Source organism: Phocoena sinus, chromosome 7, assembly GCF_008692025.1.
Source record: "Phocoena sinus isolate mPhoSin1 chromosome 7, mPhoSin1.pri, whole genome shotgun sequence".
Lineage (NCBI taxonomy): Eukaryota > Metazoa > Chordata > Mammalia > Artiodactyla > Phocoenidae > Phocoena > Phocoena sinus.
In genome coordinates, this window is record NC_045769.1 from 971,674 (window position 1) to 988,963 (window position 17,290).

Sequence of the window (17,290 nt, forward strand, 5' to 3'; positions counted from 1 at the left end):
CTCGGCGGCTGCCGCCTCTGTGTTGCAGCCTCTGGCTGAGGTGCCGGGCTGTGCACTCGGCGGTGCCGTGCTGCAGAGGCCGGTGTCCAGGTGGGGCTGCAGGGCCCCCCGGGGGCAAAAGTGGGTCTGGCAGCTTCGCTCGGGGATCCCACGGGACTGCCTGGGGAAGGGCAGCGTGGCTGGGCAGGGGTCCGCACTCTGGTGAGAGGAGCCAGGTGTGGCAGGGCTCTCTCTGTGGCACTGGGGTCTGACTGGACCATCAGGATGTCTCGCCAGGCTCGGCCTCAGGAGACGCTGGTCCCCGTGCTCTGACCTCCTGGGCATCTCTGAGGCTACTTGGCAGGAACTGGTAATGGGAACCTTCCTGGGACACGTGTCTGGATGTGTGTGTACACAGCAGGGGCGGTGAGGGTGGACGGCAGGGGGGACCCCGGTCGGGGGCAGGACAGCACTCTGCAGCCGTGGGGCACACCGCCAGGCGCGATCTGTGTCCGAGCCCCTCCTGACCTCCCAACTAGCCACGGCCTGCTGTGCACGGCCCACAGCATACCCTCGCAGCCGGGCTGAGCACAGCGGGATCACTGCAGCCACACGCGGTCTCCAGCCTTTTATTCATACGAGGACTCAAAGAACACACGTCACCTGCTGACACCGTGCAGCACAAGGACACGGCAGGCCTGGCCGCCGCCTGGCCAGTGCCCGTGGCAGGGCCGCCCCTTCCAGAGACGCATGTAGGGCAGGGCCGAATGCAGGCCGCTCCGGGGCCGTCCGTGTGTAGCTCAAGGGCGGCCGTCCTGGCACACGGGTGGTCACTGCCCCAGAGCCCCTGAGAGTTCAGCTAGCCCTCACTCGTGGGGAAGGAGGCCCCAGGCCCAGCCCCCTGCCCAGGCACGACAGGGTTACGATGGGGTGGGTGTGCCTGTGAAGCTGGGCTGCCGGCGGAGGGCAGGACCCCAGTAGCCCTAATCAGTGGCCAGGGGCCCCCCCAGCCCCGTGAGGAAAAGCAAAGCAGCGCGAAGCAGCCTTCTCAGGGCCCGGGGGCTGGTTCGGACCACTCTCCCTGGCCATGGTGGCTCAACATCCCCCAGACCCTCAAGGACCACCCTCCTTTACCCAGCTCCCTCTCTCGCCAGCCCCTCCCCAGGCCCTGCAGAGGGTAGGGCCCAGGAGGGTGGGCCCACAGGTCTACGGACGGGCCTGGACAGCCTGAGTGAGCGAGGGTGCGCCCAGTTCCCAGGGCCACGGAAGGTCGCCCGGGACCTTCAAAAGCATTTTGGGAGGAGCTGAGAAAGCAGCTCTAGGTGAGAGGAAGGGAAGCGCTTGCAGAGTATGCACGGCTGGAAAAGCCCTTAACTGTCAAAGCTCCCCAGGCCCTGCAGCTGGCGGGGTCAGGGAAGGGATGTCCCTCCGGCCTGCAGAGCCGGGTCTCGCTGGCCCTGAGCTGAAGTTTCTCCAGCCACCCAGCAACTCTGTGGCCAGGTGACAGCCAGGGGTCACCTGCAGCCCTGGCCTGTGTCGCCCTGAGCTGGGACTGGCCCTGGGTCTGGGCGGAGACAGGGGGCAGGACAACGGTAGGTGGCGCGTCCGCACAGCCCGAAGTCCCCGTGTGGGCCGCGGGCCCATGTGGATGGGCAGGAGCCGCGGCCCAGCCCCGCACAGACGCAGCTGAGAGGTGGCTCTGGTGGGGGGGTGGGGCAAGGTTCATGCGTGATCTCAAAGGCCCCGTTGGACCCTAGACGGCGGGAACCCCGACGCCCTCTCAGGGATTCTTGGGCGCTGGGGGGGGGCCTGGCTTTCAGACACCTGGAGCCCCCGGTGCTCGGCGGGGCAGGCGGGAGATGAAGGCGCGGCTCGCGCTCCGGCGGGACTCTGCTCTCGGGCCGCCTCCTCGCAGGCCCTGGTGCTGCCGCGACGGCGCAGGAGCTGGGGGCGAGAGACGGCACCGGCATCCCCGAGGTCCCTGAAATGCATGGCTTTTGGGGACGCCGTTCCCTGCTGACCTGAGGGCCTCATACAAAACTAAAAGCCAGGGTGGCTGGCACAGCCCCTCGCCCGGCCCCCAGCACAGTCATGGCCGCGGTTCCTCGCCGACCCTTCCTGTACCGTCTGGTTCGAGTTTTGGCGAAGTCAGTCCTTGGCCTCGGGCCCTGGGGCCGGGCAGTTACCGCCACCGGGGCCTGGCTGCTGAGAGCACCAGCGGGAGGCCGGAGAGCAGCAGGAGGCGCGTGCAGGGCTGCGGGCGGCCCGTGGCCGACGCCTTCTGACCCTCTCGCTCCGAGAGGCCGGGCAGGGCGTGGCTCAGGGGCGTCCGGGAGCTGGAGCTCTTCCTGCCGACCCTCCGGCCACACTCGTCGTCGGGGCAGCCCTCGCCGCTGCCTGAGCCGCTGCCGTCATCACCTGGGAAGAAGAGGCGGCTCCAGCGGGCCCGCCCAGCCCTGGGGACCCCGAGAGCCGCGTCCCTCCGCCTGGGCCTCGCGGGCCAGTGACGCCAGCTCCACCCTGACCACAGCAACCCGACCCCCTGGGCCTGCCGAGGCTGGGAGGACGTCCGGGCCGGGTCACAACTGTGCCTGGGGACAAGGGGCAGGGGGACTTTGTGACCACACCGGGCAGCGGCAGCGTCCTCAGAGCCACTGTGGAGGCCCGGGGGCTGGGAGGGCCCCGTCCGCTGCACCCTTGCCCGGCCGGGGGTGCTCCCTGGCGTTCCGGCACCAACCCTCGGCTCTCAGCCCCCAGGCCCACCCTGGGCCCCGCTCTCACTGGCGTCCTGGAAGTCCACGTCGTTGCCGTCGTAGGCGCCGCGCAGACGGTTGGTGGTGGTCTTCAGCTGCATGATCTGCTGGCGGATGGTCATGTCGGGCTTGGTGATGTCCACCTCCACCTCGGGGTTGTTGATCTGGTTGGCCAGGCCATCGCCCATCACCTCAGGCAGGTACCTGGAGGCCGGGAAGGCAGGCCCTGGGTCACTGCCCTGCTCCCCGCACAGGGGCACTGCCCCAGCATGCCTGCCCGCTCCCCTCCCCCCGTCAGGGCGGTGGCAAGCCTGAGACCCCCCCAGAGGCTCCAGGGGCCGACGGGAGCCCGTGCAGACCCCACTGCAGTGGGGTGAGGATGCGCTGAGCACGGCGCCTGCCGTGGGGAGCTGGCACAGGGCGAGGACTCAGCCCTCATCCCAGCTCTGGGTCCCGTTGGGTGTCCCGCGTCAGGTATGGCCCTATGCACACAACAGCTGGTGCCCCAGACCGGCAAGGGGCCGTGGAGGATGGACGGAGTGTGTCAGCCAGGGGGCACCTACCGACCCTTGGCCACCCCGTTCCAGCAGCGGTCGTCGCTGGCCGCGCTCATGGCCAACTTCTCACTGCACAGCGTCCCCGGGAGGCTGATCCAGAAGTCCTGGGCATCTCGGAGCTGGGCCTTGGCCTCGGAGACCTGCAGGGCAGCAGTCAGGCCCCTGGGCGCCCCGGCCCAGCCTGCCCTGGACCCCCAACCGCTTCCCCCCGGGGCCAGCCCGGATGAGGGGCCCCTCACCAGCTTCTGAAGCGTGCCCGCGGGTGGCTTCTCCGGCAGCACCAGCTTGCCCCGGCGCCGCTTCTCCTCGGGCTCGGGGCCCTGGGGGTTCACCTTGGGGTTCCCGCAGCCCTGGATGACCTGGGGGGAGAACGCAAGTGTCCGGGAAGGGTACGAGGCTGTATCCGGGGCGCCCCCCCCCCCCCCGCCCACTGCACGCCCCTGCCCGCACCTTGGCCGTGAGGGTGTCGCTGTTGTCCTGTAGGGCGCTGATGGCCTCTGCCAGCCACAAGTGCACGCCGCCGATGACGCTCTCTGCGCCCGTCGGGCCCCAGAACTTGTCTGTGATGAGCACCATGGAGTCTGGCACGGGCGTGAGCACACACACAGGGGGCGCTTTGTACGCACGCGCACTGGCTCACCACGTGCTACCACACACACGGCAGCTTGTACGAGACGATATATCTGTATGTCGGCTCACTTCAGGCCAGCCCGTGTACACGTTAGCGCCTGTGTGTGTCGGCACACGTACACCTGGCCCACCACATGCCTATGTTACCTCACACGTTTTCACGTTGGCTCGAGGCATGCCAGCACACGTCCACCTTAGCACGTGTCTCAGCACGAATGTGGGCTGGCCCACGTGTCAGCACGCGTTAGAACTTACACATCTCGGTATACAGGCACGCTGAGCCCTCCCGTCAGCCCACGTGTGTCGATGTGGATGCACGCGGGCTCACCTCGCAGCAGCAGGTATATACACTGTGGTACATCTGTGTTGGCACAGCTGCTTGGTGACCCACGTCACGTCGGCACACCTCAGAGCTGGCCCACCCCAGGGCAGCAACGCACACGTTAACTCACGCACGTGTTGGCACGTACGCGCTCAGTGGAGAAGGGCAGGACTGTGACCCCGCAGGGCTCCCTCCCGGGCAGCTGCCCGCGTTGCAGTCTGTTCGGGACGTTCAGGGGGCATCTTGTTCCTCGCCCCAGGGACCGCCTGCTCCAGAGGACAGGCCCGGTTTTGCACGCCCCCAACCCCCCTTCCCGCAGGCGGTGGCGGCAGTGGGAGCTCACCCAGAAGGTTCCTCCACTCGGCGTCCAGGTCGGCCTGGTTGGCCAGGCAGCCCTTGAGCACGTTGCGGCAGTAGTCGGGGCAGGGCCAGGCGCCGGGCACCCCCAGGCAGTGGGCGCAGTACACCAGCTTCATGATGGCCCGTGAGCACTCCGGGCTCAGGGGTACCTGGGGAGGCAAGGCAGCCTGAGCGCCACCCCGCAGCAGGTGTGCAGCCCCACAAGGCGCGCCCGGGTCCTTCTCAGATGACCAAGCAAGTCTGCTGGCCGTGGAGAGGCTCCGTCTAATAAGCGACACACTCCCAGCGCCGCGACTCCCCGGGGCACAGCGGTCACGAACCCTCCCAGGGAAGCGGGAATACCGCCCACCACGCAGCTGAATGGATGGAGGCTGGGGCGGGGGGTGACTCGTCAGGGACCCCAGTGGGGGTGGAGGTGGCTCACGATGCCGTCCCACACCCGACGCTGGCGGGTCTGCCGCGAGCGAGCTGCCCGACGGGGCCAGGCATCCCCCGCACCGGCCTCGGAGCACACATCTCCCTCATCTCCCGTCTCCCGTCCACCTGACCCCTGGAGCTGGCTCAGCATTCAGCCGCAGCCCTCTTCCCTTCCCTTCCTGCCTGGGACCGGCCTGGCCATCGCTGCCCCGAGCAGAGCTCGCGTGCCGGATCCTCCCACCCGCCTGGGTGGGGGGTGGAAGGGGACACCGGGAGGCCCAGGGCTCCGGGGTCGGGCGCGGGGACTTGCGGCAGGGGGCGGGGCCACCGCGCGCACCTGGGCCACCTTCCGGACCACGTCGCTGGCCACGCCCAGGCCCTGCACGAAGGCGCGCGCCGCCACGAAGGCGCGGGTGGCGCGCAGGCGCAGCTCGCGGGGCGCCTCCCCGAAGGGCCGCAGCGGCTCGGCCCGCTTGCCCAGGCAGTCCAGGTAGTCGTCGGGCAGCAGCGGCTGCCCGTGCAGCTGCCGGAAGAGGCGCTCGAGCAGGCGGGCCCAGAACTCGGCCAGCGTCTCCTCCAGGTGCAGGTTGGCGCCGCGGTAGTAGAGGCGCAGCTCGGCGTACAGGTCGCGGAAGGCCTTGGCGTTCTGCACGTACAGCTCCCCGAAGGCGCCCGGGAAGGCCTCCTGCAGCGCCCGCTCCGAGTCGTTCAGCAGGCGCTGGAAGTGATCTGCGCACGGGAGGCGGGCGTCAGGCCTTCCCGGAGCCCCCTGCCCACCCCGCGTGCTGTTGCAGCGCGACCGGCAATTAAGGGGGCTCTGCCGGGGACCCCCGGTGCTCTGAGAGTCATCAGAGCCTGCAAGGGCCCTGGGTGCCCGCCCCCACGGGGCTCTGAGACCTCCCCCTCCTGGCCCGGAGCCTGGGCATCCAGAATCCATTTCTGAGTTGGGCCTTGAGCAGGGGACACACGGTGCCTCAGTGCCCCCGGAGATCACCTGGCAAGGGTCTGTGTGGAGGGGCAGGAGGGTGCTCTGAGTTGGGCTAGGACCCACTGGGGGAAGAAGGCCCAGGGCGTCCCTCGCCTGCTTTCCCTCCCAGCAGCTCTCCTTGCGTCCCTCCCCCTCCCCCAGCCTCTCTGTCACCCAGCCAGGCCCCCTGCCCCGGGGGTGTGCCTCTGCACTCTCCACCCTGCCCACCTCTGAGGCTCTCCTGGGCTTCCTGCCCTCCCCCTCCATCCTTATCTCTCTTGGATGCCCTCTCTCTGGTTTTGGAAGCTGGACAGCCTGAGGGTCTGGAGAGGGTCTCCGCAGCCCTCGGGATGCACCCAGAGTCTCAGAGGGGGGTGCCGAGGTGGGGCATGAGCGTGGGCCGCAGACCCCTGTGGTTTCAGGGAAATACCTCTGGGCCCCGTGTGCTGAGAACGAGGCCCCTAACGCCGTCCGCCCCTTTCAGCAGGGAGACAGCAGGGTCCGTAAGCACACAGACCGTCCACTCAGACGCTTCCTCGAGAGCTGTGGCCAACCCTCCCCACACAGGCCCAAACTCGAGTGTCCAGGGACACACGGCCAGGTTGGCTTTGCTCTGAGGCGTGGTGGACATTAGGCCTCTGGCTCTCGGACCCGTGTCTACACCCACCCCACCAAGACCCTCCCGCAGCTCCGGCTGTGCCCCTGCAGCTCCCCAGTAGGGAACTGTGGGAAGGAGCGGATGGTCCAAGCTCCCATCCAGCTCCCGCCGCGGGACTCCGGGTCCTGGTCCCCACGCCAGCCTCCGGCCCAAACGGGCAGTCTGCAGCTCATCGCCAGCCCAGCAGCACACGGGGTGGTCGTGGGGCCCCCAGCCCCACGGCCAGCCCCCAGCCCCATCTTTTGAGCAGGGTCCTGCTCTGAGCCAGGACCCTGGCAGCCGGCCCAGAAGGTGTGGCGCGTGAGCGTGGGCCCCGCGTCCTGGAACACAGCCACCCGAGGCCCTGCTACACGCAGGTCCCAGGCGCACTTCAGACCAAGGCTCTGAGACCCCTGCCGCTGGTGGCCAGGTAAGGACTGCTCCCGGGGCACAAGGCACGGGGGCAGCCGGAGCAGGCACGATAGTGGGGCTGAGGCGCGGGGCGGGAAGCGGCACGCAGAGGGGCAGGTGGAAAGGACTCTCGGGGTGGGGGGGCACGAGTGGGCCTGGAAGCGGAAGAGGAATCGCTTTTAACACAGGTTAGTGTCCCGAATGGATGCTGTGCAGGCTCTGACGTCAGCTGTCACTTCTGGGGCCCCTCCCACCGGCGCCCGCCATCCCCTTCGAGGTGCCCGCTGTCAGCGTCACGACGTCATCCCGCCATCCCTTGTTTAGGGGCCCAGACACGACGAGCGAGCTGGTGAGGGGCTGGGAATAGATGACTGACACACACAGCTGACCTGGAGGCTCGAGGGCCACAGCAGGGGCCCCGAACTCCTTGTGCCTCCACCCAGCGCCCTGCAGCCCCGGCCTGGCCCCCGATATCAGTCCTCACGCTGAGCTCCCCAGCTCCAGACCACCTGGTGGCCAGTGCCAGTGGCAGGTGCCTAGGAGAGCTCTGGAGGGCAGAGGCTTCCCTCTGAGGGCCTCATGGAAGGGACAGGCTGGCTCTCCCCAAACGTGCATGCCTCGGGGTGCACGGAGACCTGCAGGTGACCCCGAGTTCACGGATCCCTGCTCAGACCCCTGCACGCGGCCAGTGCTCTGCTACTACGTCCCCTCTGACCCTGCCTCACTGCGAGAGGTCCCCAAGTGCCCAGCCCCCCGCCGTGAGTGTCCTGCGGCCCCGGAGCCCCTCACCGTCAAAGCCCCGCAGCTGGGCGGCCAGCGTGGCCTGCAGGGCCCGGCCACTGTCCAGGAGCGCCGTCTCCAGCTCGGCCCGGCTGCGGTTGGCCAGGTTCTCCTCCATCTCGCTGGTGCAGCAGGTGTAGCCCTGGGGGCAGATCCGCAGGTGCTCACCTGTGGGGAGGGGCTGGCGTGAGAGAGAGGAGGGCTATGGGAGGCTAGGGGGCGGGGCACCAGGAGAACGGGCCTCGAGGCCGGTGGGCTCTCCTGCAGAGAGGGGACGTGATCGGCACGCAGGTGGGGCTGCCTGCCAGGGTGGGGGGAAGGCAGGCCTGGCTCGGGGCAGCGCCTCGGGTGGGCCGTGCAGCCCTCAGCACAGGGCACAGGAGCAGGGCTTCCTCTGCAGAATCCCACCTCCAGGCCCCCTGGGGCAAGCCCCGGTGGGGATGGGTGTAGAGCAGGTGTGCGGAAGGCTGAGCCCTCCTCCACGCCCCCTGCGTGAGAGGAGGGCCGCCCCAGGGGCCCTGAGCAGCTCAGCTCACGCCTGGACCTCAGCACAGAGAGGCCTCAGGTCCTGCGTGAAGGGCACGGGGGGCTGCCAGACTCGAGGCTCACAGCGGAAGTGCCCAGGCCTGCCCGGCGCCCCTCCCCGACCCCAGTGCGGGGTGCCAGCTCCCACTGAGGACGGCAGGCCCTGCAGGCCACCCACCCACAGCTCCGGGCCGGCCAGAGGCAGTGGCCCCCCAGGCCGAGGCCCACCTCGTCAGGACAGCCCGGGCACAAGTCTGCTGGGGCCCTGCCGCGAGCCCCGCACCCACCTGGCAGGACACACCGAGCCCCCTCAGGTGTGTACACCGTCCTCTGTACCCTCAAAGCCCCCATCACCCCCGTGCCACCGCCCGGGCGCGGGCTCGCGGCAGCACTGCTTACAGCAGCGCTAGGACGTGACCGAGGTCGCTTCCACCACTCTCGTGGTGCAGGGCGCACCTTTGAAACTGTGCTGGTCCCAGTTCTGAGGTGGGTGCTGTGAACCCACTTTACAGACCAGGAAACTGAGGCTGGCAGAGATGAGGGTTCCTATCTGAAGTCACACAGTCAGGGGCCGAGTGGCTCAGGCCGCTCGATTTCAGGCCCCCACGGCCACTGGGCTGCCTCACAGCCCCCCAGGCCCACTCCCCCCAGGCCGCAATTCCTGACTCTAAGCGGGGCAGGGCACGGAGGGAAGTGGACGCAGGGGTCTGGCCCGGACAGGGGCTGTGTGGGGCTGGAGTCGAGGGCTCGCCCGGTGCGCCCGGCACGGTTGCAGGGGGTCGTGGAGCAGCCTGGGCAGAGCTCTCTGGGTCCCGAGGCTGCCCTGAGGGGTGGGGGGCTGCAGGGTGGGCAGCGGCCTCCAGCGGAGGCCTTGCCCGGGGGAGAGGGGTGGGTAAGACTAAGTCATTCTCCGCAGGCTGAACTAACCCTGAAGAGCCTGCGGGGGAGGCTTAGGTCACACTTAAGTCTGAGCGTCTTCCTCTCCTGCACACGCCCCGGGGAAGCAGGGACAGGTGCAGAGGACAGTCACCCTATGGCCTGTCTGCAGCTCTGTGCCCATCAGTGTAACAGCCAGGAGAGGGCAGCAGTGCCCCAGGCGCGGTGGGAGGGGGCAGAGGGGCGCTGCACACTCCAGGGCACTCGAGGGAGGTGAAAGAGGCTCGGCAGGGAGGAAGGAGGGCGGGGGCAGAGGCAGGAAGCGCAGCCCCTTCCCCCTTTTGCCTCACAAACCTGCCCCCAGGGCCTGCTGTCTAAGGGGCGCTGTGGCTTCCACCCTGGAACAGGGCTGGCTGTGGGGTAGGTGTCGGAGCTGGTGTGTCTATGCCCTGCAGAGCCCCAGGCCCGCGGGGTGGGGAGTCAGGGGTCTGGGACCTGCCCCCTGCCCCGGGTTGAGTCAGGCCTTTCTGGCCACGTGCGGGCCTCACAGGGAAGCAGCTGGGCTGGAGGGACAGAGCCTGGCTCCCCAGGGCCTGGCAGAGTAAGCGCCCCCATCCCTGCCCTCCTTCCTTCGGGGGGCGGGGAGGGCTGGGACCCGGGACGTCCCCAGAGACAGTTCTTCCTCTGGCTGCCCTTGCTGACGCTGACCCGTGGCCCTGCACCCTCGCCAGCAGGGGGCAGCTCACGGAGCAGGACGAGGGTCCCCCACCTGGCGTCCCAGCTGGCAGAGCCGGGCAGACAGTGGACCCGTCTCCCTGACGGCGGAGGCTGTGCAACAGGGCCGTGTGCACCCAGCCAGGAGGGGCCTGGACCCTGACCGCCTTCCCCCCTGGCAGGGGCCGGGAGAGCACCCTTGGCGAGGACCCTCCCCTGCTGCTTGGGACCAGCGGGCCGTGGTGGTGCCAGGCTGGGGGTCGGGGGCTGAACTGGGGACGTGCCCTGGGGCTGGGAGCGGCTGCAGGTGCCAGCCTGGGCTCAGCTGTGACAGGCACCCAGGCCAGGCTGGAGGGGTCACGGGGCAGCGGCGGGCAGGCAGGAGAGGCAGGAGGGTGCAGGCTGTCGAGGTGGCCTCCCCGGCTGGCCGCCCTCCTTCCCGAACCTTCCATTCCTGCAGGAGGGAGAGAGGCGAGGACAAAACACCCAGGACCCCCTTTTCTCAGGCCGGCTCCTTGGCAGTGTCGGGCCCACCCACCGCTCACAGCCGTGAGCCGCCCCCCCAACCCCCGCCTTGGCCTCCCCGCCCCTCCCCCACCCCCGCCGCCTCCCTGCGGCGCCCCCTCAGCCCCGCCTGGCCACCTCGTCCAGCCAGCCCGGTGACCTGCGCTGTTCCGGCCGCCCCAGCACAGCCCCCGTCCCTCCCTCCCTCCTCGGACACACACGGGAGTGAAGACACGGAGCCAGAGCCCGGGCGCCGGCCTGAGGCCCCGGGCAGGCTGGGCTGAGGCTCCCCGAGCCCGCGGCAGGGCAGACGCGGTGGCCGCTGCTAGTCGGTGGGCAAGGCCCTGGCCCAGCTCGGCCTGGGCCCGCGGGTCATCTGTCGGTCCTGGACATCAGCCGGGCAGAGGTGGGCTCTGCAGGGCACCTTCCCAAAAAGCAAGTCTGCTCCCTGATCTAAGCCGAACGGTTGGAGGGGGGTGGGGCCCGCCAGAGGGGAGGTGAGCTCCCTGACCCTGGAAGTGTGCAAGGCAGACTGATAAAATCCCCCTCTCGTCATTTCACGCCTCCACCCCCAAACCCTCACCTCTTCTCGGCTAAACGCCTGGAGAAAGGGGGGCACTCGGGCCAGGCAGGAGGGCATGGCTGGCATCCTGTCCATCTTAGAGCTGCCCAGTCCCACCCTCCAGTCCTTCCCCTCCCCACTGGGAGGCATCAGCCTGGCCCCTCTTCCCACTGACCCCTCCCATCTGCACTGAGGCTTCTCCCCCAGCTGGCCAGTGACGGCCCCTCCTTCCTTCCTCAGTCTGTTGCTGCTTTCTCAAGAGCAGACGACATCCTTCTAGAACTCTCCCTTCCCTCAGCCTTTGGGACACCTCCTCCTCTCATGATCCCAGGGTTTGGGAGGAAGAGGGGAAGCTCTTTCATGGCAGGTTTGCTCCCCCATCCCCAGTCTCTTTAGAGCCTCTCCTCTAGGCCCGGCCCCTAGGTCCCAAGTCTCCAAACCCCCAGCCGCCCTCCCCAGGTCAAAACACCTGCACTCGCTTCCTACCCCGCCCCCCCACCCCCCTGGCAGTTCCTTCTCTTGCTGGCTGGCAGACCACGTATCCGCCTTCTTCCCCCCATATTCAGACCTCCGGGGGGCACCCCAGATTCCGGCTTCTCCTCAGCAAGTCCCATCAGCCTATGGCTTAAACACCTTTAAGCCTCACACCTCCCGCCAGCTGCTGACACAGCCGCAGTTCCCAGCCCTCCTAAGGCGCAAGCAGCCTCCTGATGGCGTTCCCACCCAGCAGGCCCCCCACCGGCTCTGCAGACCCAGTGCTTTAGCCCAAGACCCCACCCCAACAGGGATCCCCATCACCGATGCTGGATGCAGACCTCCTCTGTCCGGGCCCAGCCTGGCAGCCGCTCCTGACTGGTGGCCCTAGAGCCCTCCCAAGGAGGCTGCAGAGGGAAGATGGCGCCACACCAAGCCCGTCTCTCCAGAGCTTCTGCAGCTCACACAGGAGTACGAAGACCGCCTGCTCAACTTGCCTTTAAAGCCACATCCCAGATGCTCTGCACCAACAAATCCTGCCGCCCCTAGAATACTCTCGGCAATTCGTTGTAGGCAGTTAGCCGCCCTGGCCTCCCAGGACGGTGATGGAATGCAGCTCTGTGGCCAGTTCTAGGCACCCTGGCCTCTAAAACACGAGGGAGAGGCCCAGGTCTGGAAAAGCAGTTAGGGGGCTGCGTCCCTACCCCTCCCTTCTTCTCAGCTCTGGACCCCAGCTGGCCTGCTGAGGGGGTGGGGCGTGCAGAAGGCTCTCCCCAAGCACGTGACCCTTCTTGGGACAACTGTCCATGCCCACTCCTGCTCCTGGACCCCTTCCAGCTCCAGTGGGCGCTGCAGGACCCTGCTGCGGGGGGGGCACTGGACAAATAACCCGAGGTCCCCTGGGCACCGCCCACAACCCGAGCTCCGGACCTTCTTTCCTCATCTCCTCACCCCGCCCCCCCCACCCCGGCCCCGACCAAGAAGCGTTTGTCCCTGGCCAGTCTCTGTCGCAGGGTTACCCCGAGCACCTAGAGTCCATGCAGGGGGGCAGCCTCAGACCCACCTCAGACGGGACATTTCAACCACCACCCTCCCCGCTCCTAACGCGGCAACAAAACCCGTAACCCCTCCTGCCCCGCTCCCAGCGCGCTTCTCTAACCCTCACCGGCCACCTCTCCGCCGGCCCTAAGCCCCTCCACCATTCCGGCCACGTGACAGCATCACCAAGGCGGCCCTCTGCCGCCGCTGCGGAGCCTCCGTCACGCACGGGGACCGAAACTGAGGGGTCTCGGCTGCGACACCTCTGCGCTCGGCGGGAGGGGTCCGCCCCTCAGGCTCGCCAGGGGTCCCGCTGCCCAGGGGCTGCGTCGCTGGCGGCGGGACAAAGACCGAGCGCCCGGGCGCCAGTCGCTGCCGGCCAAGGACCGAGGGCCCCACGCCGCGGCGCAGGAGCCGGCGCGCGGGGGTCTGGAGCGGCTGCCGAGCTCCTGGCTCCTGGCGCAGCGAGCGGGGGGCGCTGGCGCAGTGGGCGCGGCCGCGCAGAGAGCAGGGGGGCCGCGCCGCCGGGGCCTGCGGCAGGCGAAGGGGGGCGGGCAGGAGGGCGACGCGATTGGCGGGGAAGGGGCTTGCCGCAGTGGGCGCGGCAGGCCCTGGCGGGGGTGGCAGGAGAGGGGGCTCGCAGGGGCTGCCGCAAGCGAAGGGGAGGGGAATGGGTTTGACGGAAGAGGAAGGGGGGCTTGCTGCAGGAAGAGATGGGGGCGGGGAGGGGTGGCAGGGGCGCTGCGGGGATACAGCGGGAGGCACGCGAAGATGGGGTGAAGGTGGGGAACTGAGGGGAGGAGAGGTGGGTTGGTGATGGGCGCACTGAGGATGAGGGATCGATGGGGTGGACACGGAGACTGGCGAGGGGGCTCATGACGGGAAGGGGATGGAGAAATGGATGAGGGCGCAGACGAGGGCTTGTGGTGAGGGTGAGGGTGAGGGCGGGGTAGCATGGACTGAAGGTGGGGTTCTGGCGGTGGTGATGGGGGACGGCAGCGCTGGAGATGAAGATGGCTAGGAGGAGCGAGTGGAGGTGAGGGTAGCGGGCCTGTGGATGGAGATGCGGTGGGTCGGCGGAGATGGAAATGGGTATAGGGCGGGCGGCCGGCTGGGCCCGGGCGGGGTCACCGGCTTGGATCCCAGCTCCGCGGACGCCGCCCGGGCTTAGCCCGAAACCCCTTCTCGGCGGCGGCTCCGGCGGCGGCGTCCCCAGCTGCGGTGGTGGCGTTGGCGGCGGCGGCGGTCCGGGCGGGCGGCGCGCGACGCCGGGTGCGGGTGCGTGGGGGTCTCGGGGTCCGCCCGTGGAAAGGCGGATGAGCAGGATCGGGCTGGAGGGCTTGGAGGAGGTGCGCGGAAGCGGAGCCGAGCGGGACCAGCTGGAGGACTCCGCGGCCGCCTCCCAGGGCGGCACTACAGCCGCACTGGCGCGCACCGTGGAGGGCGGCGGCTCCCCGCGCGGCGACGCGCCTCCCCCCGCTGCCCCCGCCCCGCTGCGCTCGGCACCGCCCCCGTCTCCCAGGAAACCGCCGCGGCCGCCCCGCACCCCTCCTGCCGCCGGCTCGGCAGCCGCGCTCAGCCCCCGAGCTTCCCACGGCCAGAGGCCCACCCGGTGCCCGCCAGGCTCCTGCCGCCCTGCCCTACGGGGGGCTGCTCCCCATTTGGAGTCTGGTGCGCAGGGGAGCCAGGGCCCATCCCAGAATGGTGATGGGAGGGGCGTCAGCTCTCTCCGAAGGAGAGTGACAGCCCACTGCCTGAGGGTCCCCTCTCCGCATGACAACGACCAGATCCCTACTGCTGTCTGGGCACTCGAGGGCCACCAGCGGTCACTCCCGTATCCTCTCCCCGCCCTCTCCAGCCCGCAGCCTCTGGCCTCAGGGACCTGGGCCTCCATCCTAACGTCCTGATCTGCTTCCCTAGGAAATATCAGACCGCGCCTGGCCACGCCCTCCTCTGGCTCAGCCACCTCCTCCTCCTGGCTCACCCTCCCACACCCAGGACCAATCCCCTCCCCTCGCTGCAGCCCCAGCCCTGCTCCTTGCCTCCGCCGTGCCTGCCAGACCCGCTGGAGAAACCACCCACTGAGTCCCCCTTCCCGCAGTGCCGCCGCGCCGGGTCCCCCCCCCTCCCCCCGCCCCCACCCCGGCCAGCCCGCACAGGGACACGGAGACACGTGCTGCACAGGTAGCTCTGGAACGAAGTGCCCTCTCCAAGGCGGCCCAGAACACTGAGGGCCCCCGAAGAAGGGGGTTCCACCCGGTAACTCGCAAGGCCGCTCTCTGCTGTCTGGTTCCTGCTCAGGGACCCCTCCTTGCGCAGGCCACCCTGCCGGCAGGCACCGGGCTTGGGGGTGCCTTGGCGAGGCGGTGGGCCCCCCGGAGGTGGGCCTGGAAGCAGCTCTGGCTCAGAGGCCAGGCCTCTTCCCACTGGCCTCCCCACAGGGGTTCGGGGTTCAGGGCTCACACCGTGGCCTCAGAACAAACTGGGGATGAAGGGGCGTCTTCTGTGCCCGTGACCCCAGGTCTTGGTTGCAGGGCAGGAGGCTCTCTCCCGGGGCCTGGGAGCGAGATGCTCCCTGGAAGCCTCACCCACCAGGCCAAGCTCAGCGCTGATTTCTCATCCTTGGCCCAAGCCAGGCTGCAGAGGACACTCACCCAGGACTCTACACAGCCATCCCTGACAGGGGCCGGGTGGGAACTCCTGGGCTCCGTACAGCTCTCCCATTTAGCTTGCCCGTCCACCCAACCTCTGGGCCAGGGGGGCAGCCCAGGAGATGGACTGATGCCGCCTGCCTCTGCCGTGTCCACCGGGGAGATCCTGGAATAGCAGAAGGGGACACTGCGGCCCAGGGGTCCTCTCAGCCAGTTTCCCCCAAAGACCCAACGCAGGCCCATCCATCCATGCCGGGAAGGCTGAACGGGCAGAGGGCACAGACTCTCAGCTGGGCCGGAATATAGAGCAGACCCCTGAGTGCCACTGAGGGAGCCCTCGGAGGCAGGCTGAGTCCCAGGCCCATGCCCAGCACCGGCTCCATAAATGCAGAGGGGAAGGAACAGAGGGGCTCAGCCGCTCACCCCCAACTGAGCCACTCCCCACAAAGCCTGGCAGCCATCTCCAAGGTCATGGCCATCCCTGCTGGCATCCAGCTCTGACCTGCTAACCACTAACCCCTTGCTCTCACGCACCCTTCTCCCTTGCCCTACTCTCTTTCAAGGCCCACTCACCTCTCCCTTCCTCCAGGAAGTCTTCCAGGTCCCTCTGGGCATAAGCCCCTGCCTAACCTCTAGCCTCCCTGACCATGGGCAGCCCTCCCTGGGGGCTTTCCGACTGGCCCCCCTTCTCAGCAGCAGCAGGAGAGCTGCTCGGCCTGCCGGTGGGAGCCTCCTCTCCTCTCGCCTCTCTGCCCGGCATCCAGGCTGGACCTGGTGCCGAGTAACAAATATGTATAAAGAAAGGATCTCTGTGCAGTGTTGGCATTCAGGGAAATGAGGCTTAACAGCCGCGCTGCCCCAAAGCCGCAGCCTCAGATCTCCCCCTCCCCTGGAAAGCCAGCACCTCCCCGACCCGACCCCTCCCCAGAGGCGGCATGACAGCCATCTGCATGCCGGTGTGAGGGGGGCCCGCGGGGCTGATTTCACAGTCCACAAGGACTCCCTTATTCTTCCAGAGGCCCCGGCCACCTCCTGATGAGACGGAGCTCTCACTGGGTGCCTGCAAGGGTCTCAGCCATTTCCGGGTTTGAGAATCCTTTCCTCTTCACGACAACTGCTCTCTCCCATTCTACTGCTGCCGGCGCCACACACGGAGCTAGAGTGACATGCCCAGGCGACTCAGCTTGGAGTGCTGCAAGGGACACAGAAGCATCCTGGCCTCCCCCGCCTCTCCCATCGCAAGACCTCCCTTGATTCCAGTCCCAGGGGAATTCCTGAGCAGGAGGGTGGCGGCTGAAGCGGGAACAGACACGCTCTGCCCGCAGGCGACATGCAGACGGCCACCCGGAGGGCCCTGGGAGTTCTCGGGTGCGATGGTCCCCAGCCGCTGACTCAGCACGTCCGCCCAGGCAGCACCTCCGTGCGCAGCACACACCCAGCTCGCCGGTGTCGGGGCACCGAGCCCAGCCCCAAAGGCACGATTGGGAGGGCCTGCACGCAGATACAGCCAGGACACAGCTGACTGTGCCTCTCAGAGAAACGATGCGTTATTTTTCAGAATAAAAGTATCTGGCCCCAAAGAACCGAAAACAGGGACTTGAACAGAATCTTTTCCACCCCTGTTCACAGCAGCGTTATCTGCAGGAGCCAAAAGGTGGAAACAGCCCAAGTGTCCACTGATGGCTGAACAGATAAACACAACGGGGCACATCCATACAACGGACGCCATTCAGCCTGGAGTCACGAAGTGCCGACACACGCCGCCACGGGGACGTACCCTGAAAACGCGACGCTGGACGCGAGAAGCCCGTCTCGAAACGACAAATACTGTTATGATTCCACTTAAATGAGGTCCCCAGAGGAGTCAAATTCACAGAGACAGTAGAATGGTGATTCCCAGGCACTGAAGAGAGCGGGGTGGCGGGGGGCGGCGAGTGTTTCATGGGTGCGAAGTGGGGGAAGATGAAACTCCTGCGGGTGGGTGGCAGCGGCGGCTGCATAGCAGGACGAGCTTCACGCCGATGAATGTGCGCGTAAAAGTCATTAAAACGGGAAATTCTATTATGCATCTCTCACCACCAAAAACGCACACGGTCCCCCTCCCCAGTATCTGGGACATACTTATACTAAATA

The 17,290-nt window shown here is 68.0% G+C and overlaps 1 protein-coding gene across 1 annotated transcript in view; it reads right to left on the reverse strand.

Moving 5' to 3' along the window:
• Positions 1–592: 592 nt before the first annotated feature.
• Positions 593–17,290, reverse strand: part of GPC1 (glypican 1) — a 29,233-nt gene continuing 12,535 nt past the window's right edge. The window contains exons 2-9 of the mRNA XM_032638285.1: positions 7,823–7,981; positions 5,356–5,747; positions 4,585–4,750; positions 3,740–3,870; positions 3,529–3,648; positions 3,296–3,429; positions 2,761–2,936; positions 593–2,397 (exon numbers count right to left, since the gene is read on the reverse strand). Coding sequence (XP_032494176.1) covers positions 2,162–2,397; positions 2,761–2,936; positions 3,296–3,429; positions 3,529–3,648; positions 3,740–3,870; positions 4,585–4,750; positions 5,356–5,747; positions 7,823–7,981 — 1,514 coding nt within the window. The 3' untranslated portion in view covers positions 593–2,161. The remainder of the gene's footprint in view (positions 2,398–2,760; positions 2,937–3,295; positions 3,430–3,528; positions 3,649–3,739; positions 3,871–4,584; positions 4,751–5,355; positions 5,748–7,822; positions 7,982–17,290) is intronic.